This window comes from Bos indicus x Bos taurus, chromosome 13 (genome assembly GCF_003369695.1).
Source record: "Bos indicus x Bos taurus breed Angus x Brahman F1 hybrid chromosome 13, Bos_hybrid_MaternalHap_v2.0, whole genome shotgun sequence".
Lineage (NCBI taxonomy): Eukaryota > Metazoa > Chordata > Mammalia > Artiodactyla > Bovidae > Bos > Bos indicus x Bos taurus.
Window position 1 is genome coordinate 40,453,379 of NC_040088.1, and position 24,580 is coordinate 40,477,958.

Here is a 24,580-nt window from a genome sequence, read left to right on the forward strand (position 1 = left end):
TCATTTTGACCACACTTTCTGGTAGAACTTGATGTCCTTGGAGGGGACCCTAAAGTTTTGCAGGCAGTCCCCAGGGATGCATGATGCTGTTGATGTGGGTGATACTATCGACATGCAAGGGTTCAGGAAGAGGAGGAAGGAGGCCATGGAGTCACTCCAGAACATCAGGGTGAGGCCCATGAGTATGACCCCGCTCCTGAGAAGGTCAGGAAACTCAGGAGCCCCACGAAGAAGAGGGCAAATGAGACGAGCAAGAGGGCGGAGCCCACGGCCCACTTGTGCTGTGAGTTTGGTGGGGGGGTCCCTGCACACCTGGGACACTATGAGGAGCTCCAGGCTCCTCATAGTGATGATGACCACCACTGCCAAGGTGGCCACGCTGCAGGCCACCAGCATGCCTGTGGCCAGCCTGGGCACATGGGCCTGACTTGAGTCTCAGAGGAAATGCAGCCCAGTCTGGTTGGAGCCAGTGCAGAAGTACCACAGTCTGAAGAGGTCATCAGCCAGGAGCCATTACCGTCACAGATGGAGACGAAGTGGAGGACCATGGCCCGGGAGTCACAAAGGATGATGAAGGCTCGGTGAAGGGTTCTAAGAAGGACCAGTAGGGCCTCCTTTGGCCAGCAACCTGTGTCTGGACACAGGGAGCTTGACCAGAGGGCTCTTCATTCCCTCCTGCCTTGCTGCCTCCACACCCCCTCGCTCAGATCTGCTGGGTCTAAATTTAATGTTAATAAACTGCCCGCTACTATAAACCAGTTATTGAAGAAATGACATATAACATCATTAAGTGACATGTAATGTCATATAATGAGAAATGACCCTCCTAAATGACATAATGTCTCAACAGAGTAAAAATGAGATTTTTGCAGTAGCAACAGTGTGTTTGCAGAGAGATGGGAGGTATTTGGGTGTGTATTTTCTATGGGGAGGAGGTTTCAGAAAAAAAAAAGAACAGACCAGCAGGTACTCAGCGAGTCGGGATAGCCGTGGCACCGGAGAAGGGAGTCTTAGCATCAAAGAAGGGCCAGCATTAGTCCCAGGAAGATGGGCATTTAATCTTTATTTTTATCATGGGTTGTCTTTACTTCTGATCAGTGCATTCTTTTCTTTAATAACTAAAGCAGATGTACAATGTATGTTTGATAGGCCATACGCAGGCTATTTTAGTTAGCATAAAATTTGAGTTAATTCAGGGATAAGCCAGAATGACTTCCCCATACCCCAGCAGATGAATATTTCTTTTATCAATCTGTTCTTGAATTTTCTAAGTATATAAACTATTTAATTCCTTAACATAGGACACATACTTTCCCACAAAAGAATGAAACTTATTACCTGCTAGGAGTTTCACATCTCTGCTCTCATAATACTCCAAGGTCCTGATTCTATCTTTATTTTTATTTACTTATTTTTAAATTAATTTTTACTGGGGTATAGTTGCTTTGGGGGCTTCCCTGATGCCTCAGCAGGCAAGAATCTGCCTGCCAATGCAGGAGACACAGGTTTTTTTGTTTGTTTGTTTGTTTGTTTTTGAATTCAAAACATTTATTTACCATTCACTACTCTTCAAATACAATTCTCCCAATTCAGTTGGGACAAAAGGTACTTTTGTTACAGTTCAAGTCAGGAACAAGGAAAGAAAAAATGTATTTGGAGTGAGAATGTTTTAATAACCCTATATTCATTACAGAGAACAATAAATAAAGAAATTACGAGCAGTATATGTAACAGTAATATTTTCCTTAGATACAGAAAGCACCTACTTTAAGACAAATTAATGGGAAATCAGCATTGGGAAAAGCTACACAACGGAAGAAAATGACACATAAATGAGGAATGGTTTGAGCTTGACCGCAGTTACTGAGACCCACTCCAGGTCTTCTATCCCAGGTGAGGGGGCGGCTGGAGATCCAAGGGAAGCCCTGAGAGCCCATTCAGCTCCGGGCAGCTGCAGTCTGCGGCTGTTCAGACTGGAGTTGTTTACCAAGATATTCCCAGTTGTGCACCATGAGCTTCTGTACAGCCAGGAGGGCGTTGTAGCGCACCTGCTGGTCCTCGTGGTTCATCACCCGCTGCTTCCCACCCAGCTGTTCCATGACCCGCTTGCCTCGTGGGTAATGGCGCACATACTCCCCAGCGTCATGGGCGGCAACAGCTAAGACTTGGGGATCGTCAGACACCTCCAGAAGTTCGGTCAAAATTTTCAAGAGCTTATCATTCTTTTCATTTAACCTCGCAGCATTCTCTCTCCAAAATTTCTCAGATTTGTGCACAGGACTACACTCCAACCTCCCAGACTTTAGTTCTGAACTGTATTCATCAAATGAGCTGAGATCCTGGACACTTTCACCGAGTTTCTCCAAGAGGAACTTTATATCCTCACTGATGTCTTCGTCGTACTTCTGCTGCTCCAAGTTCTCCAGCTGTTTCAGGACTTTGCACTGAATCATCGCCAGGGCATACTCTTGGCGAGTTTCTCGTTCAACTGACTTTTCTAAGAAGTTACGGAATGCTGCGAGGATGATCCTCGTCATCTTCTCTTTGACCGACTCCTGCAGGATGTCGGACAGGACAGGGATGATGTTGTAGCGCCTCAGGTGTTCACACATCTGTGGGCTGAAAGCCAGGAGCCACACGGAAAAGATCATCTGATACTGGAGCTGAAAGCCACACTTGTTACTCAGAACGCCCATGATGCAGTTCACCCCGTCTGCCTCCACCCAGGCGAAGCGGTACTCATTGACTCGGAGCATCAGCTGCAGACACCCGGCCACGCACTGCACATACTGGGAACTATCGCTTGAAGAGACTGTTTCTGTTTCAGCAGCGATACCGCTACCACACAGTTTCTGTGAACTTAGTTGAGTCTTTATCCAATTGAAATAGTAATTCAAGTCGCTGCCTTTCATCAGTTCTTTTCCCCAAGCTGGTAACTTGGCAATAATTCTTGCTGCCATATGAACAGTAAAGAGATCCTGGCGATTCAGCATCGGCAGGAAGTAGGACCAGGCAGTGTTCTTGCTACGTTTAGCATAGTCAAAGAAAATGCTAACACGCTGGTGATTTTCCTGCAGTGTATCATCCACCAGGGTGAGTATGTACTGAACTGGTCTGCTCTTTGGAAATAGGAGTCATCCGATTTATAAATGTCTTAGCACACTGACTGCCTTCAGTCTGAAGCATCTCCTGCTTCTCCTCAGGACTTCTTTTCATCTCAAATCTTTGAATGAACTCGCAGTCTTCAGAAGAAATCATCTGCCCCTGCAGGTAGGACTGCCAGTTCACTTTGTTCGCACGGACTTCCGCAGCCTTGGCGGCAATGATGTTGTTGGGAACAGCAGCATCCACAGCGCCCCGAATATCCATCTTGGTCATCTAAACTTATGATCTTGACTGTTCTTCTACCGATCCAAAAGAGGCAGGAGGACGCGGCGGTCCGGGCGCCGAGTCACAGCCGAGTCGGGGGTCCTCCCGGTCCGGAGGCCTGGGCGGCTGCGGCGGCGGCGGGTCCCGCACAGAGGAGACGTTGAGGGCGGAGTAGGCTGGAGGGAGGAGACACAGGTTTGATCTCTGGGTAGGGCAGATTCCCTGGAGAACGGAATGGCAAACCACTCCAGTATTCTTGTTCTGGGAAATCCCATGGACAGAGGAGCCTGGCAGCTCCTCTGCCAGGCTGGCAGCCTGGCAGCCCATGGGGTCACAGAGAGTCAGGCACAACTTAGTGAGCAAACAACAACATAGGTGCTTTATAATACTGTGTTCGTTTCTACTGCACAGCAAAGTGAATCAGCTATGTGTACATATATCACCTTCTTTGGGGATTTCTTTCCCATCTAGGTCACCACAGAGCACTGAGCAGAGTTTCCTGTGCTGTTCAGTAGGTTCTCAGCAGTTATCTATTTTATACATAGTATCAGTAGCATATGTGTGTTGATCCCAGTCTTCCAATTCTTCACCCCATCTGTATTTTTAAATAGTGATGTGTTTGTAGCATCTACACCTGACAAGTCTTGTAGGGTAGCAGTATCCCGGATGACCTGCAGGAAAAAACAGTCCACTTCCTGTCGGGCCCCAGAGGAATTGAGAGCACAGTGAGGTAATGTTTAGTTTCTCAATCGTGTCCAACGCTTTGCAGCCCCATGGACTGTACCCCACCAGGCTCCTCTGTCCATGGAGTCCATTCTCCAGGCAAGAATACTGGAGTGGGTTGTCATGCCCTTCTCCAGGGGATCTTCCCAATCCAGGGACTGAATTTATGTCTCCTGCATTTGCAGGCAAAATCTTTACCAGTGAGCCACCAAGAAGCCCTGAAGTAAAGTTACCAGTTGGCTAAATGCTGTCACAAACCAACGGACACCACACCCAGCAGAGCCCTCCACACCCTGCCCCTGGGATTCCCAGATGCTGTGACAAAACAGACCCAGGACAGGGAAAGGGAATTCTGCCCTTTATAAAAGTATCTGACAGAAATGAAAGCCTTTTGCTTTTTCAGGAAGGTATTTAAAATGTGTACAAAAGGCCTACTTACATTTAACTGTAAATGACAAAGCGACCAGAGGGTTTTGCAATGACAGGTTGTCTTGACACATCTGCTGTTTAGTCATGCCCATTTCATAGGGCCTGGCAACCCCCAGCAGCCCTCGGTAGCAGGGATTCCATGGGAAGTTCTGGGTTAAATGAACAAGTGATGAGAAGTGTGTGCAGATGGACAAAGGCAGGCAGGCAGGAATAAAGGGCAAACACTGTATTTGTGCAATGAGAGTACGATGACATTGAAGCCCCTGAAATTGCCTTTTGGTGTGACTAAAATGCTATTAGATAAATTTAAGGTGAAAGTATTCACCTGCAATCATACCTACTCAGTGAAGCCTTGTGTAGCAGTTATGTAGTATACAGTTTGTCTATAAAGAAGTAGCATGGAAGGATGTCCAAGATATAGTTATGAGAAAAAAGAAAGTGAACTCCCAAAAGAAAGTATTAAATCATGATCAGATTTTTGTAAAACTCCCCATACCGCACAAATGTATACCCTCCCTGGTGGCTCAGTTGGTAAAGAATCTGCCTGTAATGCAGGAGACCTGGGTTCAATCCCTGAGTCTGGAAGATCCCCTGGAGAAGGAAATGGCAACCCACTCCAGTATTCTTGTCCTGGGAAAGAAATCTCATGGGCAGAGGAACCTCATGGGCTACAGGCCATGGTGTCACAAGAGTTGGAGATGACTTAGCGACTAAACCACATAAATATATATATATATTTGGTTACACATATACAGAGAAAAATCTGGAAAACTGTCCACTAAACCATTTGCTCTGGTTGGTTCCAGGAAGGCTATCAGGGAACTTTCATTTTCCGTGTTTGTAGTTCTGTATTGTTTGCATTATTTCCGTGCATACACTTTATTTTCATAAACATTTAAAATCTTAAGCCTTTTCTTCTATGTTTCCCTGCACTTGATCATATCTTAATTTTGTAGTTAGGAATAAAAAATGCAAATCACCCATTTTATTTTATTTTTAGTGTCTTTTTGAAATATAGTTTTTATTTTCTATTAGAGCATAGCTGATTTACAACATTGCGCTAGTTTTAGGGTTTACAGTAAGGGATTCAGTTACACATATACATCCACTCTTTTTAGATTCTTTTCCCAAATAGGTTATTACTACAGAATATTGAGTAGAGTTCCCTGTGATACATAGCAGGTCCTTGTTGAATAAATCACCCATTTTAGCTACACCTTTTTTGTTTTTTGGTAACTGCATTAAAAAATAGTCTAATTCTTGGCTCTGGGCCTCACGCTGAGGTCAGCACAGACTCAATTCTGAACCAGCACTGTATTTAGCTTTTCACAAGTCACTGGGCTGTCGGGTGGGAAGAGTAGCTGTTCTTCCTCCTGTAGTGAAAATGTGGAATCACCATATATTTTCATCTGTGTAAGTACTAATTTCCTCCCATAGCTGTCTTCTCTCTCTCTCTCCTTTCTCCTTCCTGTTTATCTGGGCGGAAGCTGGCTGTGCTTGTCTAGCATGGACTCAGGAAGGATGGAGACCACCTCAGAGGGGATAAAGTAGAGAAACTGGACCTCATCACTGGTCTTATCAACATTTATCTGTGAGCTCTCTCTCCCTCTCTCTTTTTCTAAAACATTGTTTTTAATTGAAGGATAATAGCTTTATTATCGAACAATATTGTGTTGTTTTCTGCCATACAGCAACAAGAATCAGCCACAGGTACACGTATGTCCCCTCCCTCCCACTTCCCACCCCGTCCCATCCCTCTAGGTTGTCACAGAGCTCTGGTTGGAGTTCCCTGAGTCATCCAGCAAATTCCCACTGGCTGTTTCACATGTGGTAGTGCGTATGTTTCCATGCTACTCTTGCCATTTGTCCCCCTCTCTCTTTCCCCTCTCCTCCGCCCAGATCCATGAGTCTGTTCTCTGTGTCTGCATCTCCATTCCCGCCCTGCAAATAAGTTCATCTGTACCATCTTTATAGATTCCATATATACGCAATTTTCCTCTTCACTGGGAGTCTTTGCTGGTCCAGGAATCCTGCAATTCTGAGCCTGGGGGTTTGTTTCTCATCTCACACGTGGGTCAACCCAAAGGAGCCCCTGCCTCCAGGAACCTCCTCTTCCCTCCTGGAGGCAGTGATGTCTTCTTTCTAGGGGAGCACCCTCTCAAATCTTGGCACTAAACACACTCTAAATCACAGCCTCAGCATAACCTCTTACTTCACTCAGAGGTATTTTTCGAGTCTTCCTGTAGAACTGAGTATTTCACTTACAACGTAGCCTTGGGCCTATTTACTCTCCAGTCGGCCAGGGGGACCATCGGTCTTGAGATTTGCTCTGGTGAAAATACCTAGAGAACTGAGTCTTGTTACTGATTTGAAAACCACTTGTAATTTTTTTTTCTTTTTCTGTCCCTCCCTGTCCCTGCCCCTCACACTTCCTCATGGGCTAATCCTTTTAAAGGTTGTTACTTGCCCACAGATCCAGGAGATGGTGAAGGACAGGGAAGCCTGGCGTGCTGCAGTCCATAGGGTCACAAAGAGTCAGACAGAACTGAGCGACTGCAGCTTGCCTACAGAGAGCACCACCCCATCTTTGGATTAAAGAAGAGGGAAGATTATTGTTTATCCCTGAGCTGTGGGGACCCCTGTCCCATCTTCGGACTCTAGCGAGTGGGTGAACCAGCCCAGGCTGTTGCAGTGGGTTGCAAAGCTGGGACGTCTGAGAAGTGCCGTCACAAGCCGCTGCTTCTCTGCCCCTGCCCCCACGATACCTTGACTTTTGGAAAAAATATGGCGAAGATCAATTAACCCCAGTGATGCGAGTGGTGGAAGAGTGCCAGGTACACGCCCTCAGGCTCTGCAGCTTCCCCTCCTGTGAGCTCCTTTGATTTGGAGAAATGACACTGAGGTAAAAACCAAAAGGCAAAGCAGGGGAAGTGCGGTCAGGCTGCTTAACTGTCTTGTTGTTAGCAACCCACTTTCGGTCCAGATTGACGCCTGGATAGTAAAAGTGTTTGCTTATTATGTTCTATGCGCTGGAAAAAAAAAAAGAGTAAGACCTGTGTGTGTGTGTGTGTGTGTGTGTGTGTGTGTAGGAAATTCACCGCACCAGGAAGTCAAGCTCCTTGCTGAGGCCAGTGAGAAGAGGTCAGATAATTTCTCAGGCTTTTCTTTCCCTGGATTATATTCAGGAAGCTAGAGGGGAAACTGAAGTTCCTGCCTTGGCACATTCTCACTGATATTTATTTATTAAAACTTTTTATTTATTTCTCTTGGCTACACCAGGTCTTAGTTGCGGCATACAGGATCTAGTTCCCTGACCAGGGGTCGAACCTGGGCCCCTTGCCTTGGGATGCGGTGTCTCAGCCACTGGACCAGCAGGGAAGTCCTTGTCACTGATATTTAAAAGAGAGAAAACCTCTCGATTATTGGAAAGAAGCAGCGATGCACTCTGATGCCTTCAAGAGCTCGCATCTGGCTGACTGGACATGCAGGGAGCGTCAAGCTCAAGACTTCAGAGGGCAGGGGGCCAGGTGGGTTTTCAGATGCTTGGCTGAAGAGCAGACAAGTTATTGTACTTTGCTCAGCCTTGATTGGACTGGATGGACTCTTAGACTTAAAAATCTAAGAAATTTTGATAACACTGTTCTCTGTTGCAATTGGGGAAACCGATACTACATGACAAGCAGTGGCGATGCTTTTAATGACAGGTTACAAAGCAAATAAGGATGTCAGAGAGCCAGCCCTTCCCTAAGTGCCTTCAATGTGCCTTCTGGTGGGCGTTGTGGCCTTTCTACAGATGAGAACATTGAGTCACTTGGTCTGAATTCTCCTGGATGGGGAGTTGCAGGGTTGTGTTTTAAACAGAGTTCTCTGCTGCCAAAGTCCGCTTCCTTCCTTTTATCTTACGCACTTGCCCTGACGCAGCAGCAGTGAGCTTGGGGGCACCTGAAGACAGCATCGCCAGGGCAGCAATGCCCAGAGGAGCCATGTGACTCTTCATGTGATGGGTCTCTGGCCCTGGCTTGTGAGATGGGAAACAAAGGCACCACTGTTCAGCAGAAACCCACCGGGAGAGGCAAGTATTCTCTGTGAACTGGGGTCTCATTTAGGGTTGCCAGACCTGGCAAAATCTGGGACACCCAGTTAAATCTAAACTTCAGATAAGCCACAAATGCTTTTCAGCAGAATTACATCCTGTGAAATATTTGGGATGTACTTATAATAAAAAAAGCATTCGTGGTTTATCTGAAATTCAAATGTAACTGCATCTTCTCTGACAACTCTGACCTCATTGTATCACATCCTTGCTGTTGACTCTGCTCAGGAAACCCTTGCCCACTGTCTCCAAAAATCAACATGATTTCCGCCCTTCCAGGCCCAGCCCCGATGCCATGTCTTCCGAGAAGCCGTCTCCTCGCACGGCCCCACCACACAGAGCCCTGATGTAATCACAGAACAAGCCCTGCTCCTGTTACAGATGTCAGCTTCCTGAGGGCACAGGCTGGTCCCCTGTTCGCCGCCCCTCCCTGACCCTTCACTCATTCCACAAAGACTTACGTGGGGCCCACCTGTGCCACCTGGAGGAGGAAATGGCAACCTACTCCAGCATTCTTGCCTGGAGAATCCCATGGACAGAGGAGCCTGGCACGCTACAGTCCATGGGGTTGCAAAGAGTCGGACACGACTGAAGCGACTTAGCACGCATGCATGCACCTATGCCAAGTGCAAAGCAGGCATGGACCCTGATCTTGTGGGTTTTCATTTTGCAGAAAAGCTGGGTGTTCTCAGGCCAGTTACGAGCAGTTGTGTGAAGGGATGGAACAGAATGTGGCAGAGGGCTGCTCTGAGGCTGTCGGGGGCTGGGATGAACAGGAGGAACCCACAGGACAAGTCAAGAGAAATTTCCAGAAGACACTGAAGTGTAAGAAAGTCTGGTCAGTTTGGGGAACTGAAGGCAGGGAAGTGGGACCCAGAGAGAGGTTTTCTATGTGGTGGGTGGGAGGCAGGGGCCCGCAGGCAGTGTGGGACCGTGCATGCTCCACCCTAAGTGGAGATGATGAGTCTGCAAGTGGGGGAAACCATCAGATGTGTTATTAGCTTTGGGGGCTGCTCGCGAGTTATGTGAAGGGAAGCATAAAAGTGGAGGAAGCAGGAGCACTCAGAGGCCATTATGGGAATTCAGGCCAGACAGACGTGGGGGAGGCAGTGTGGACAGGGGCTCCCACAGTAGTTCCAGGCCCACTTGCTATCCCACCTGGTCTGGAACTTGTCCACCCTCCCCAAACCCCTTCCCCCGAGGTAGAGGCTATCTGCCTTACCCCTGAAGCTGGGCAAGACTTCCCCAGCCGACCCTGACTGATGGCAGGTGGGGAAAGGCAGTGTGGACTCTCCCTTCTCTGGACGCTCACCTCTGGGACCCCAGCCCCCATCCCATGAAGACACACCAGCCCATAGGGAGAGGCCTCGGGGGAGGCCCCTGCCAAAACCTGAGCCGCAAACCGGCAGCATCGATACCAGACGATCCCTGACCCACAGCGTCCGTTAGATTCTGGCTAAACTGCGGCCCCTGGGACTTGAATGGGATTGATACACCTACCTTCCTCAAAGGGGACATGACTCCCTTCCCAGGCTGAGGAACAGGCTTAGGGCCCAGAACACTGACACCGGGGGTCTGCCTGTCCCCAGCTGTCCTAACTCACCCTGGGTTGGCTTTACCCAGGCTGCTTACTTGGGGCAGAAATACATTTGTGTGTATGCCACTGTTATTTTGGGTCTTAACTATGGGAGCAGAATTGATATCCTAACTAATGGAGGCAACAAGGGAGGTGTAAATAGAATGGATGGAAGCTCTGAGAAGGAACAGTGACGTGTGTGAACATTTTATTGATCTGCCTTCCCCACGGGCACGTGTATAAGGTCAGGAAGGGGGAGGGTTTTGAGAGTATATGGGATCCACACTCACGGAGCAAACGGTTTCTTCTTTGCTTTTGGAGGACATGTTTTTATTGACCTGCAGACTTCTTTTTTTAATTTATATTTTAATTGGAGGATAATTGCTTTACAGTGCTGTGTTGGTTTCTGCCACACATTAACATGAATCAGCTGTAGGAATACATATGTCCCCTCTCTCCTGAACCTCCCTCCTACCTCCCTCCCTATCCCACCCCCTAGGTTATCAGAGTACTGGATTTGAGCTCCCTGTGCTATACGGCTGGAGAAGGCAATGGCACCCCACTCCAGTACTCTTGCCTGGAAAATCCCATGGACGGGGGAGCCTGGTAGGCTGCAGTCCATGGGGTGGCTAAGGGTCGGACACGACTGAGCGACTTCACTTTCATTTTTCACTTTCATGCATTGGAGAAGGAAATGGCAACCCACTCCAGTGTTCTTGCCTGGAGAATCCCAGGGATGGGGGAGCCTGGTGGGCTGTCATCTCTGGTGTCGCACAGAGTCGGACATGACTGAAGCGACTTAGCAGCAGTAGCAGCAGTGCTATATGGCAAATTCTTACTGGCTATCTATTTTACACATGCTAATGTATATGTCTTAATGCTACTCTTTCCATTTGCCCTACCCTCTTCTTCACCTGCTGTGTCCACAAGTCTGTTATGTCAGCTTGCAGATTTTTCTCACTGAGTGATTTTTGTTTCTGTCTAATGTTAAATGATTAAACTGAGCTAGCTAAACTCTTATCAGCTGGGAGGACAGGGAGCATGTGAGACACCCAGAGCTGTGGATTCAGGGACAAGGTAACCAGCAAGCTGGACTTTGTTTTATGTGTTTCATGTTCATCTGAATTTTGGTTGATGATGGATTTTTCAACGAAATGGGGAAAAATAAAGCCCATGCATGCTACAAGCTGGGACAGGAGAATGCTCTAGAATTCTGAGAGCTGCCTGAAGTTATCAGAGACTAATCCAAACAGACATACTCCACTGCATTCAGGCTGTATCTGTTCACGCAGGCTTTTAGTTAGTCTCTTAACTGCTGCTACTGCTGCTAAGTCGTGTCCGACTCTGTGCGACCCCATAGATGGCAGCCCACCAGGCTGTCCCGTCCCTGGGATTCTCCAGGCAAGAACACTGGAGTGGGTTGCCATTTCCTTCTCCAATGCATGAAAGTAAAAAGTCAAAGTGAAGTCGCTCAGTCGTGCCCAACTCTTAGCAACCCCATGGACTGCAGCCCACCAGGCTGCTCCATCCATGGGATTTTCCAGGCAGGAGTACTGGAGTGGGGTGCCATTGCCTTCTCCAAGTCTCTTAACTAGTGAGCCTTAAAAAATCCTGGGAGAATAAAGGCAATATTGCCCTGGCCCGCCACCTGCTGGTAGCTCTAGGAAGGGCAAGCTGGATAAACTGCCACGGGCACAGTGCTCACATTTTCTGGGTGTTGAGTTTTGCACTTTCTTTTCCGTTGCAATCCCTTAAAATTTTTTTTTTTGTAAATACTATCTTGTATATATACATACATATACATACATATATATATATATATATATATTTACACGTATATATGTAAAATGTGTGGAGTCCCAGCTATTTTCAAATGACAAAATTGTATTTCTCCCCAGCCTCCGCCCTGAAATTTCACGTGGGTCAGCCGTGCCCTCAGAAGGACTGCCTGCAGCCTCTGGGTGCTGGTCATGGGCGGGGCGCTGAAAACCCCGGGGCAGGTGGTGGCCACTCTCTGGAAGGGGACACAGGGAGACAGCATCCGCGGTCAGTGCGCTGGGTCATGGCAGAGCTCCATGGGTGGGACTGAGGGACTGCGGCAGCATCAGTCAGAATGCAAAGCTGCAGCCGGGACCAGGGAGTCACTGTGGGGTGGAGCCAACCGGATCTCTGGGCCCTCTGTCCAAGGAAGGTCCCAGGGAGGCCAGGGGAGGGGTGGTGTGCCGGCTCTGGAATGAATGTAGGGAGCTTGGGGGAGCACAGGTCTTTTTTTGCTTACTTTTTATGTTATACTGGGGTATGGTTGATTGAAAGGTTTTCAAAATTTCTGATTTTAGGGGTAGGCTAGGTTTTAAGTGAGCTGGATGTGGGGCCAACTTATGACGTCCATGCAAAAACGTACAGCCAGCAGCAGGGGGTCTGGGCTGGAGGGACTCATTGTTCAGGGGCAGCGGGATGAGAGTGGGTGAGACGTGGCTGTGCAGATCGGAGCAGGGACAGAAGCTCGTACAGGTCAGGGCCTGACGGAGACAGGAAAGGAAATAGAGCAAAGTCCAGAAGCACGTTGTTGGAGGTGACAGGAAACCAGGTTCCGAAGGCAGGAGTGATCGCTCATTGAACTGAAAGCATCAGGAACAGGAGGGCCGAAGGACATCACCTGAATTGGCAGTTAGGTCCCTGTGAACTAGAGCAGCAGCTGGAAGCTGGTGGCAGGGACCAGCACTGCTGGTGAGCCGGGGACCAAGGGCAGGTCAGGATGAGAAAGGATGCTTGAAACTGAGGATGGTCAGAAGGGCTGCACTTCGGAAGAGCCAGGGAAGGACGAGGCTGGCTAGGAATGGTGCTCAGTACAGCATCCAGGACGCAGTCAGTGCTCAAGACCACGGGAGTCATCCCCCTCTCGCTGACCGTATCAAGATCACAAGTGCCAGGGCTGTTCTGAGCCCTGTAGATACAGTGCGTGAGCAAGAGACACAGAAACCCCGGCCGAGGAGCTTACCTTCTAGCTGGGGAGACAGAAAGTAGACAAAAGAAACAACTCAAGTTGTGTGGTGTATTCCTTAGCGGTCAGTCCTATGGAGAAAGCATAAACTAAGGGAAGAAGATAGAACGTTGAGGGAAGGAAAGGATTTTTAGATCATGTGGCCAGGGAAGGGCCCCATTCAGTGAAGACCCAAAGGAAGTGAGAAAAGTACCTCCAGTTAGGAAGTGAGGGGATAATGCTGATGATCACCACCCCTGTATCAGCATTCTCAGTGTGTCACTATTGCAGAACAGGTGTAATTGTATCACCACTATCTTTGCCAGTGAATGGTATTGTCATCACTGTCCTCTCTGGCTCCCCAGTGGTTTTGGCAGCACGTCTGACGTCCTGGGTCCAGCTACAAGAGCCTCTCAGATGGAGAGCCGCATCCTGGGGAACCAAGTGCAACCCCACAGATGAGCATCACAGTGAGTGTGTACATCAGGTCCATAGTTCGGACAGGAAGGCAGCTGCGAGCAGTCACTGCAGAGGAAAAGCTGCATCACGTGTGCGCTGAGGGGAGATGGGCAGCACCTGGTGGGTCTTCCTGTCCCACCTGCAAGTAGGGGTCCTCCTCATAGGCCACCTTCAGACCCAGAGTAAGTGACACAGAGACACCTCCGGGGCAACAGGAAAGGTGCCAGCAGCTCGAGGAGGTATAAGTGGAGAGTGTGTGACTCAGAGGTCACAGTCGTGTTTCTGCTGTTATTGTGTTAGTCGCTCAGTCATATCGGACTCTGTGTGACGCCATGGACTGTATCCCGTCAGATTCCTCTGTCCGTGGATTTCCCAGGCAGGAATGCTGGAGTGGGTTGCCATTTCCTTCTCCATGGGATCTTCTGCATCCAGGGATCAAAGCCATGTCTCCTGCATTGGAAGGCAGGTTCTTTACCACTGAGCCACCTGGGAAGCCCATCGTGTTTCTATCAGAGCATTTATCTGGTTGCTAGAGATAAAAACCCGCCAGCGCTGTCTGGGAATAGTGAAGAATCGACACTCTTGCCACGTCTGTTAAATTCCCACCAGATTACTCTGAACTAGGGGACTGAGTTGCTTGTGATTGACACATACATTTTTCTTTAACAGATTGGCTGGGATTGATAATTATTCTTTGCATTAAAAAAAGAAAAGAATCCAAATGCTGGAGGACTCATCCTCTCTTCAATCTAAGTTGCTACAGAATTTCTTAAAGTTATGATGTCAAGGGTCTCATTTATTGGAGAGTCACAAATCACTTTCCATGGGCAGATGGGACAGGGCACTCGACCTGTGGCTTCAAGAACAGACACCATCCTCCAAATGAGGTTATGAAAAAGGCTTGAAAATATCTTTGATGTGTTTTTAGATGCATTTATTATCCAAAGTGAGCCAAATACAGAATTGTTATTAAAAAATAATAACCTCAGGATTAAAATATTATAGTTTAATGTTTTAATTAAACTTTAAATGTTTAATTAAATGCTCTAATGCACATTAAATGTTTTAATGTTTAACATTAAGAAGCAGAGTTTAGAATACAGAAGCGTTTCCATTAACTGCTTGTAAACGTCTGTGTAAATAGATCCTTGCATTTCCTTCCTGGCTTTGAAACCAAAAGCTAAACCACTGTAACGACCAATGAAAAGCCTGTGAAAGAAGAAAGTAAACAGGCCAGTCATGTTTTGTGGCTCAAGGCAATGAATGGCAAGTTGCTACATTGTAAATGTTATCATGGCCTTTCCACAAGTGATTTATTTTAAAGCATCTCACACATAACAGCCGGCACACTGTATTTTCTTTTTTTTTTTATTTTTTTAAAAATTAACATTGTTTTATTAGTAGTACTATGACAAATTTCTTTTTTTTTTAATTTTATTTTTAAACTTTACATAATTGTATTAGTTTTGCCAAATATCAAAATGAATCCATCACAGGTATACATGTGCTCCCCATCCTGAACCCTCCTCCCATTTTCTTTTTTAAAACAACTATTTTATTTTTTGGCTATACCTCAAGGCATGTGGGGATTGATCAGGGATTGAACCTTGATCCCTGCAGGGGAAGTGCAATCTTAACCACTGAACCACCAGGGAAGTCCCCTTCCTGTATTTTCATGCTTCCCTAAGGATTCCAGACGCAGACTTCATCCCCATCATCGACTCCACTCGAAGGTAGAAAAAGTGAATCAGAGACCCTGGAAAGAGTCTGACTGTGCAATGGGCTGTCATCAAGCCAGGAAGCCAGCCTCCTCATCCCGAGGGCAGGGGGTGGTCCTCCACCTGAGGGGGAATGAAGAAAACACCGGCTCCTGGCCTATTTCACTGCACCTGCTGGCAACTGAAGCAGCAGCACACGCATTCCCATGGATTCACTGGCTATCTCTGGAAATGCCCTCAGCCATCGTGCTGTGGTTGAAGCACTGAAGGACGTTGGGGCTCCGTGTGAGATGCTGAGCCAGGCTGCCCGTGACGTCCGGAGAGTCCTGGAGCCCGGAGCTCAGGAGGAACTGGACACAGGCTGCGTGCTGCCCCGCGCAGGCCAGGTGCAGGGCTGGGTGGGGACAGAGGACCCAGCTCAGGGCATCACTCACAGCAGTACAGACAGGGGAGCCGGGTGCCCCTGATGGAAACTCTGGTTCCTTCAGCTGCACAGATTTCATAGTTCCATATTCATGACTATGACTTTGTCTATTCTGGATCTAAACATTTTTCCTTTTAACCTGATTTGGTCAGAAGTGGTTTTAAAAGTAACAGAACCAATTGGGGAGGATTTGAGACTTGTCTAAAGCACAGAAGTTAATGAGTCATGTCTGACTCTTTATCAACCCCACAAACTGTAGCCCAAGTCAGGCTCTTCTGTCCATGGGATTCTCCAGGCAAGAATACTGGAGTGGGGTGCCATATCCTTCTCCAGGGGGATCTTCCCAACCCAGGGATCAAACCTGGTCCTCCCACACTGCAGGCAGACTTTTTTACCATGTGAGCCACCAGGGAAGCCCAGGTGGCTTAGTGGTAAAGAATCCGCCTGACAGTGCAAGAGCCTCGAGAGACCTGGGTTCGATCCCTGGGTCAGGAAGATCCCCTGGAGGAGGACATGGCACCCCACTCCAGTATTCTTGCCTGGAGAATCCCATGGCCAGAGGAGCCTGGCTTGGGCTACAGTCTAGGGGGTCACAAAGAGTCGGACATGACTGACATGCACACAGCAAATTAATAAGAACCAGGAGATTTTAAATGGTACAGAAGGCATTTTCAAAGTTTTGTGAATTCACTGTGTAAGTTAAAAATATCACTATGAATAAGAAAGATGTAAGGGAAAGAAAAACTGCTGACACACTTCCTACTCTGGTTAGAAACTGGCACTGAGTCTGCTTCCTGGGGGCCGGAAGAGCCCGGGTCCTGCTGCCCTGCCGTCAGGAGAAAGCTTGTGTCCCTGGACTCAGTGGCCTCCATCTGCAGCCCTGGAGTGAGGGGCAGGTTACCTGTGAGCCTTGAAGCATCACAGGTCCCACTAAACCCTGGCAAGATGGTCACTGGTGCACAGAATGCTACTGAGAAAGTTTATTCCAAAACCCAAGACTAAGGGGTTAGCTCTAAAAATATCTGAGCCTCAAATCTAAAAAATTACAGTGATTAAGGTTTTAAAATACATTCCAAGAGAGACGGCCTATGAAGAATCCACGTGACACCCCGGGGGCTGGTGTGATCACGGATTAACACAGAAAGTGCTCTGACACGGGGAACTCTGCTCAGTGTTGTGCACCAGCCTGGATGGGAGCGGGGGTTGGGGGAGAATGGATACATGTGTATGTATGGCTGAGTCCCTTCGCTGTTCACTGAAACCATCACAACACTGTTAATCGGCTACACCCCGAGACAAAACAAATAGTTAAAAAAAATTGCTTGGATGTCACATATGTTAAGTGGTTTAAGCTCCTACGAACACAGTAATACTAGAGGCAGTAAAGTATTATTGCTGCCATGGTAATAGCAATTGTTCTATAGCTTTGCAAATGGATATGTTATTTGAATTAAAAGGTACTGAGCTATTAGAGGAATAATATTAAGACTAATTTTTCAAACATAAAAGTTCATTGTTAATTTTGTTAGGTGGTGGTTTAATTGCTCAGTCGTGACCAACTTTTGTGATCCCATGGACTGTAGCCTGCCAGGCTCCTCTATCCATGGGATTCTCCACGCAAGAAGACTGGAGTGGGTTGCCATTTCCTTCTCCAGAGGATCTCTGACCCAGGAATTGAACCTGGGTCTTCTGCATTGCAGGCAGATTCTTTACCAACTGAGCTGAGGAATAGAATCTTAAGACTAATTTTTCTAACATAAAAGATCACTGTTAATTTTGTTTATATTCAGCTTACTAACAATTTTCAAAGTCCATGTAAAATGAGATCATACCTGATCGATTTCTTTCGTCCTTGGAGTTGATGTCAGCACCCAAGGATAAGAGCGTCTGGACTGTGCTCACGTGACCTTCCTGAGTGTTGAAATAAACGTGTTACCACTGCAGTGATGACAAAAGCAAGCCTTAAACACAAACTCTACTGCATATAAGGTGCTTTTTCTAAAGTTGTTGTTCAGTTGCTCAGTCATGCCCAATTCTTTGTGACCTGTGGACTGCATCATGCCAGGATTCCCTGTCCTTCACCATCTCCTGGAATTTGTTCAAATTGATGTCCACTGAGTCAGTGATGCCATCCAACCATCTCATCTTCTGTCGCCCCCTTCTCCTCCTGCCTTCAATCTTTCCCAGTACCAGGCTGTTTTCCAGTGAGTCAGTTCTTCACATCAGGTGGCCAAAGTACTGGAGCTTCAGCTTCAGCATCAGTCCTCTCAACAAATATTCAGGGTTGATTTCCTTCAGGATTGACTGGTTGGATCTCCTTGCTGTTCAATGGACTCTCAAGAGTTTTCTCCAGCACCACAATTTGAAAAGTACTAACTAAAGTACTTAACTGCTAAAACTGAATTTTCATATCTAAAGGAAGGCTCATCACATTACTATCAAAATCCAGTATAAATCACTAAAGATGCAGGTGATGTTTAGTTATTAGAAGAGAGACGATCAACTTTGAGGCCAAATTACTGACCAGTCATTAGGTTTCTGGGGAAGGAAATAGCAACCCACTCCAGGCTTCTTGCCTGGAGAATCCCATGAACAGAGGATCCTGGTGGGCTATAGTCCAGGGGGTCGCACAGGAATCTGACATGATTGAGCACGCACACAATGGTGCATGGCTGGGTTTCATCCCAGTGTAAGGAGTTAAAATCTTGTGATTTTCTTAGAAGACACAACTCTAAATCTTCCAAGCAAACATGCTCTTTGCTAACCCCTTAGGGGAGAAAATAGACAGGAACACAACGTAACCTCCCCGGGCGCGATTCTTATCACAGCTGGCATCGTCCTTTGTGAAGCAACTGACACACCTGACGTCCGGCCAGTCAGCCCGTCAGTACCTGCCGAGGTGGAAAACGAGGCTGCAGCTTCCATCTTCCCACTCGATTTTGTGCCCCTGTGGCCCCAGACCACACACTCAGCCCACCCTCAACTATATACCCATGTTGTCAAAGGGGAACATAGGTAGGGGAGTGCAGGTCCCCAGAAGAACATCTATTCCTGTTGCTAGAAAACAAGGAAAGGCAGGCAGCCAATAATGTTAAAGATTATACACAAAACACTCACATCTTGTGAAAGAGGAAGGTGTAAGCCAATTACTTTCCTAGCAAAAAGTTCTGGACTCCTTTAATACGTCATGCATCAGTTGTGGTTGTTTAGTCGTTGTGTCCGCCTCTATTCGACCCCATGGACTGTAGCCCCCCAGGCTCCTCTGTCCATGGGGATTCTCCAGGCAAAAATACTGGAGTGGGTAGTGTCAACTACAAATTGGCACTTGGCAAGAGCACTGACAATGAGTGAACACAAAGACATTTGCCACCTGCTTCTATGGAGATTGAATCCCAACAGCTATAGCTGCTGACCTTCAACAACCCCTGAGGGAGTTCAAGCTGTCAGGAGGTGCTCTGTGCTCCAGGGAATCTGGTGGGACAGGTTTTTATAGACGGACATTTTTAGGAACAGATTTTATGATCTCAATCCTTGCATCTCCTCAAATCTAGAGAAGCACTAAATCCCTCCACGGTGACATCAGATCCTCATGACTAACAAAAAAACCTTTTGTAAAATGAGTATTTTATGGTATGGAACTCCCCCTTCACCAAAACCTTACATATATATTGGCCTTCCCCCACTGCCACTCTGGAGCAGTCTCTCAGAGCTATCTGAGATGCTGCCTCCCAGGCTGCAGTCCTCATTTGGCCCAAATAAAACTTAACTCACAACTCTCAAGTTGTACATCTTTTTTAGTCGACAGTAGCCATTTCCTTTCCCAGGGAATCTTCCCAACCCAGGAATTGAACTCGCATCTCCTTTGTTGGCAGGTGGGTTCTTTGCCACTGAGTTGCCAGGGAAGCCCTTCATATATCAGTCAGAGAGCCCAGTAAATGCAATTCCTTTGTCTTAGCTAAAGAAATCTTCTGAAATCCAGTAAAAGGATAAAGAGCTAGGAATTTCATACGATGGATTTTTATGGCTTTAAATAACATTATTCCTGAAAACAAAAAGGGTAGGAGGGAACACCTAGCGCAGGCATTACACAGAGTAAAGGGCTTTTTTTACCTAGAAACAAATAGAGGCAGGTTTCTATGTAAAGGGACCCAGGGCTTCAGAATCAGGACCATTTCAAGAGTATGTTATGAGCAACTTCTTTCTTCCGAAGAGATGAAGCAGAAGAACCAGGACTACAGGTTACTCATCAACAGGGTTAGGCAAGCCCTTATGGAGCTGGAACACCGTTCTGGAAAGAAACAAACCTTAGCTGCGAAGTGAAGTGCCGTGAGATGGGTGGATCCTGCTCTTGCATCAACGTCGACGCCAAGCTCCGAGACCAGGAATCGGATGGCTTCATCCTGCCCAGTGACTGCTGCCCGGTGGATGGCCTGGGCCCCCAGCGAGTCCTCGGCAGACACACAAGCCTAGGAGGTGAGGACAGACATGAGCAAAAGGAGCACAGACACTCGGGTCCATAGACCTTTTAATGTTTTGGCAAAACTCTGCCGTCTACATGTGTTTTTCTGGGTAGATCATACAGAGCTTTTGTCGGATTCTCAAAGGATGCTCTAACCAAAGAAGTGCTTAAGATTCAAAGCTAAATCACTAGCTAAAAAAGTATAGTCACTAGGGAGAGTCTGTTGTTATTATTACTATGAAACAGCTGCTGTTTATTGAAGACATTTTGCTAACTGCTTTCTGTACACTTATTTAATCCTTACAGTAACCCCGTGAAAAAGCGAAACTTGTCTGTTTTACATATGATGCTTAAAGAGGGTGGCAGAGTTCTGAGTTCTGAACCCACCATCTGAATCACCATGCTTATCCTGTTTATCCCCTGGGCTAAAACTTGTAGGAATAACTGAAGGGACAGAACCAAACCGTTTCTCTACCTTGTGTTTTTTGAGGAGCAGCCTGGCCACGTCCGTGTGGCCACACTGAACGGCGTCCATGAAGGGCGTGAGGCCACACTTGTCTCTGCAGTCCGGTTCGTACTGGCACCTGGAGCCCAGACCCAAAGCAACAGCTGAGAACAGTCACCGCTTCAAACCCTACAGCGCTGACTCTGGCCCACCTGCCTTACAGAGGACCCGTGAGGACCTGATGTGCTTGCCCTGTGTTCCTGCCTCAGCGTCTGGGAGCACGTTGGTGTCCCAGCAAATCTGCTCCTCCCCCAACTTCCCATTCCATTTTAGGGATCGTCATCTCTCCAGCTTCTCATGCAGAGCTTTATAGTCGCCCCGTATCACTCACAAAACCTCTCAATTCTCCATCCAGCATGTGAAACAAACTGGTATCCTTTCCAGCTTCGTCTTCACCCCTTAAGACGGAGGCAACAGCCAACAGCCTCCTACCTGTTTTTCTCTCTTTAGTTCAGCCCCAGCCATTTTGTTCTCACCACCAACAGAGTCATCTTTTCACCACATATTTAGGTTATGGCCACTCCTGGTTAAAACCTTTAACTGCTTCCCAACCACAAAGGACAAAGTCTACAAAGCTCAATATGACCTCGTAGGTCAGGACTATGTGGAACCTACTTACTTCTCCAGGTTCCTTAGGTCTCTTCTCTCTGTGCTTAAGGAGACCCCGTTCAACCTGGTTGCACAGCCCATCTGTTCTCCTTCCATTCCTACCTTTTCTTCTGTTTCTACGTTCTTCATGGTCCTACTTATCTCTCCTTCTCTGCCCCACTGCCTACCAGTCCCGCCTTCTTCCATTCCTCCTTCTCTGCTCCCACCTTTTCTGTGCTCGTTCTTCTTGGCCCCACCTCCTACCTGTTCCACCTTCTTCCATTCCTACCTTCTCCTGTGTTCCTATCTTCGTGGTCCTACCTATCTCCCTTTTTTCTCAGCCCCACCTCCTAGCTGTCCCATCTTCTTCTGTTCTCACCTTCTTCGTGGTTCTACCTGTTTCCCCTTCTTCTGGGCCCCACCTCCTACCTGTCCCACCTTCTTTCGTTCCTACCTTCTACTGTGTTCCTATCTTCTTTGTGGTCCTACCCATCTCCCCTTTTTCTCAGCCCCACCTTCTACCTGTCCCATCTTCTTCCGTTCCTACCTTCAACAATCCTGCCTGTCCCACCTCCTCCTGCTCCTCTAGCTACTGGCTCTTTGCTGCCTTTGCACTTGCTGGACGCCCTGCCTGGAACATCCCAGCGCCATTCTTCACCTTGCCAAATCCAAGGCATCCTTCGCATTGCAGCTTCAAGGAGACCTCACAGAGCCTTCTTCCCCACAGATCTATAGGGATGACCTGTGCTCCTGCACAGAACTGAGGGCTTTCCCTTTGCAATTTTATCACAATTTGTAATTTTAGGACATTTCTGTGATGGTGTGTCTATACTCGGCTTCTACACTAGCCTGCAGGCGTTCAGGGAAAGGACTGTGTTTACTGCTTATTGCCTAGCGCCTAACACATAGGAGACACTTAGAAAGTGATGGTTGAATGAAGGAGTATTAATGACTGCAGACGACACATATGTCCCAACGTGCAGCAGGTGAGCCCTACACAGCGACGCTCTCAGGGCGCTGCATTCGGCTTCCTCTTCTTCACTCACCATCTCCTAGGTAACCTCTTTCATCCTCTGGATTCAATCGTCACTTCTACGCCAATGAGGCCCACTCCTGTATCTTGGCCACACCTATCCTCTGGGCCTAGATCTGTGTCTAACTGCCCAGTGGACAGCTCTTCCTCGGTGTCTCACAGGTACATGTAACTCAATGTGTCCAAAACTGATGTGAAAGCGAGTGAATGTTGGGCGAACAGATAAAGGGATAAATTCTCCCCAGGTTTGTCAGCTGTTTTTGTTTCACCTTCTTTATCTGCTTATGTCCTTTCTTCATTTTTCTCTTGGTACCTTAGATTCTTTCTGAACAATTTGTCTGAGCTCTTTATGTAGCAACTCTTTACGATACTAACTCTGTCAGAATTAGCAGATATTGTCCTCAATTTGCTGTTTTGTTCTTACCTCTGAAGAAGCACCTCTACTGCCTCTAAACAGCCATGCATTGCTGGGAGGAGAGAGTTGAGAATGAGAGCTTTTTAGTGCAAAATTAGAATGCCTCTTCCCTCTTGGCACCTCTCTCTGCCCCGTCCCTGTTGCTGTGCCTCCCAGGAAGGAGTACTGGGTTAGGCTTGCTGCCACCGCCCCTGAAAAGGACAGATTCAGCCGGAGGAGTGGGGAAGGGTCCTATTTTCACCTAACGGGTACAAGGCCTCCACTTTATCATCCCGTCTTTATGAGACTTTCATGGCAAACTTTAACCCTAAACCTCCATCCTCATCCTCATGCTACAAATCCCTAGGGCCAGGCAGTTTTTGCCTGGGAAATGTAAAACATTGTACGAGTAATCCATGACAAAATAGCCAGGAATTTAATTCTGCTGCTAAAAATAACTATCCTCCATAACAAAGATTTTTGACTCCCTGTTCTCCACTGTTTTGTGTGAATGACTGGGTGCTAACTGCTCCTTCACAAGAGCAGGGGAGCTCATCAAACAGTTTATGAGCAGGGAATTCCACTCATATACAAAGTTTTTTCTTTTTTGGGGGGGGGTGGGGGGCTGTGTTGCAAGGTATGTGGAATTTTAGCTGCCCAACTAGGGATTGAACCCATGCCCCTTGCAGTGGAAGCATGGAGTCTAAACCACTGGACCATCAGGGAAGCCCCTATGTCCAAAGTTTTAAAAAGGATACCTTGGTTCCTAACTGCCCCCAGTGACCAGAACAACTGTGTGCCTACCTCCTCAATGATTATCATGTCACGGGTCTTGATTTCCGAGAAGTCTAAAAGCCCTGTATTCAAGTTCAAGGTACTGCCCAGTAGGCTACCAATTACGGTCTAAACGTCTTTATTTGAATTCCTGGGCTGCTTAATGCCCCTTTCGTCTTACACTGCTACACTTTCACTTTTAACTAATTTAAGATAATCTACAAATATTTAGTCCAGAGTTAAGGATAATTACTCCAAACAATCAAAAGAGTGGCCCAGAATGATATTCGACATTATCACTGGATGAGTCACAATCCACTGGGCTCTGGGATTTAATTATAAGCGCCCGTGTGCTTCCCAGGTGGCGCTAGTGGTAGAGTCTGCCGGTCAATGCCGGAGGTGCAAGAGACACTGGTTCGACCCCTGGCTCGGGAAGATCCTCTGGAGAAGGAAATGGCAACCCACTCCAGTACTCTTGCCTGGAGAATCCCATAGACAGGGGAGCCTGGCTACAGTCGATGGGGTTGCAAAGAGTCAGACACAACTGAGCAGACTCTCGTTCGTGTTTATTTAAATGGACAGCACAGTGGCAGGTGTTGCTGAAGATACGAGGAAATAGTTCCCTTTCCTTCTGCTTTTAATAATAATAATCATAATGATGTGAAAACAGAAGCCGTTCTGAGCTCAGTGTGTGTGGAGCGCTGTGCTGAGGGACATGCATATACTTTAATCCCCATGACCCTGTGATATGGGCTTCGTTGCTGCCATTATTCTGTGGCTAAGAAAACCTGCCCGAGAGATTAATTTCCTTGCCCAAGGTCAGAGACATAGTAAGGAACAGAAGCAGCCCACCATCTAACTTGTGGATGGCAATGGCGAGCCACTCCAGTGTTCTTGCCTGGAGAATTCCATGGACAGAGGAGCCTGGTGGGCTACAGTCCCTGGGGATCGCAAAAGTTGGACACAACTTAGCGACTGAACCACCACCACCACCCTCTAACTAACTGGGGAGGAGAAGACAGATAGAAGTGAAAAGTCACCTAAAACAAGAAAGCA

General features: G+C 47.4%; 1 protein-coding gene and 2 pseudogenes across 5 annotated transcripts in view; all 3 read right to left on the bottom strand.

The window, feature by feature from the left end:
• Positions 1 to 1,937, bottom strand: LOC113902720 (annotated as a pseudogene).
• Positions 1,653 to 3,397, bottom strand: LOC113903430 (annotated as a pseudogene). The gene has a single exon (XR_003514109.1). The product of XR_003514109.1 is annotated as a V-type proton ATPase subunit H pseudogene (transcript).
• Positions 3,373 to 24,580, bottom strand: part of LOC113903431 (ankyrin repeat domain-containing protein 16-like) — a 25,867-nt gene continuing 4,659 nt past the window's right edge. The window contains exons 3-7 of one of the 4 annotated variants that reach the window (XM_027559539.1): positions 22,781 to 22,823; positions 20,706 to 20,814; positions 20,076 to 20,237; positions 17,604 to 17,682; positions 3,373 to 3,545 (exon numbers count right to left, since the gene is read on the bottom strand). In XM_027559539.1, coding sequence (XP_027415340.1) covers positions 3,385 to 3,545; positions 17,604 to 17,682; positions 20,076 to 20,237; positions 20,706 to 20,814; positions 22,781 to 22,823 — 554 coding nt within the window. In that variant the 3' untranslated portion in view covers positions 3,373 to 3,384. Of the gene's footprint in view, positions 3,546 to 14,546; positions 14,839 to 15,161; positions 15,742 to 17,603; positions 17,683 to 20,075; positions 20,238 to 20,705; positions 20,815 to 22,780; positions 22,824 to 24,580 lie in introns of those variants that run through there. The other 3 variants (XM_027559541.1, XM_027559540.1, XM_027559538.1) reach the window with 3 other exon arrangements.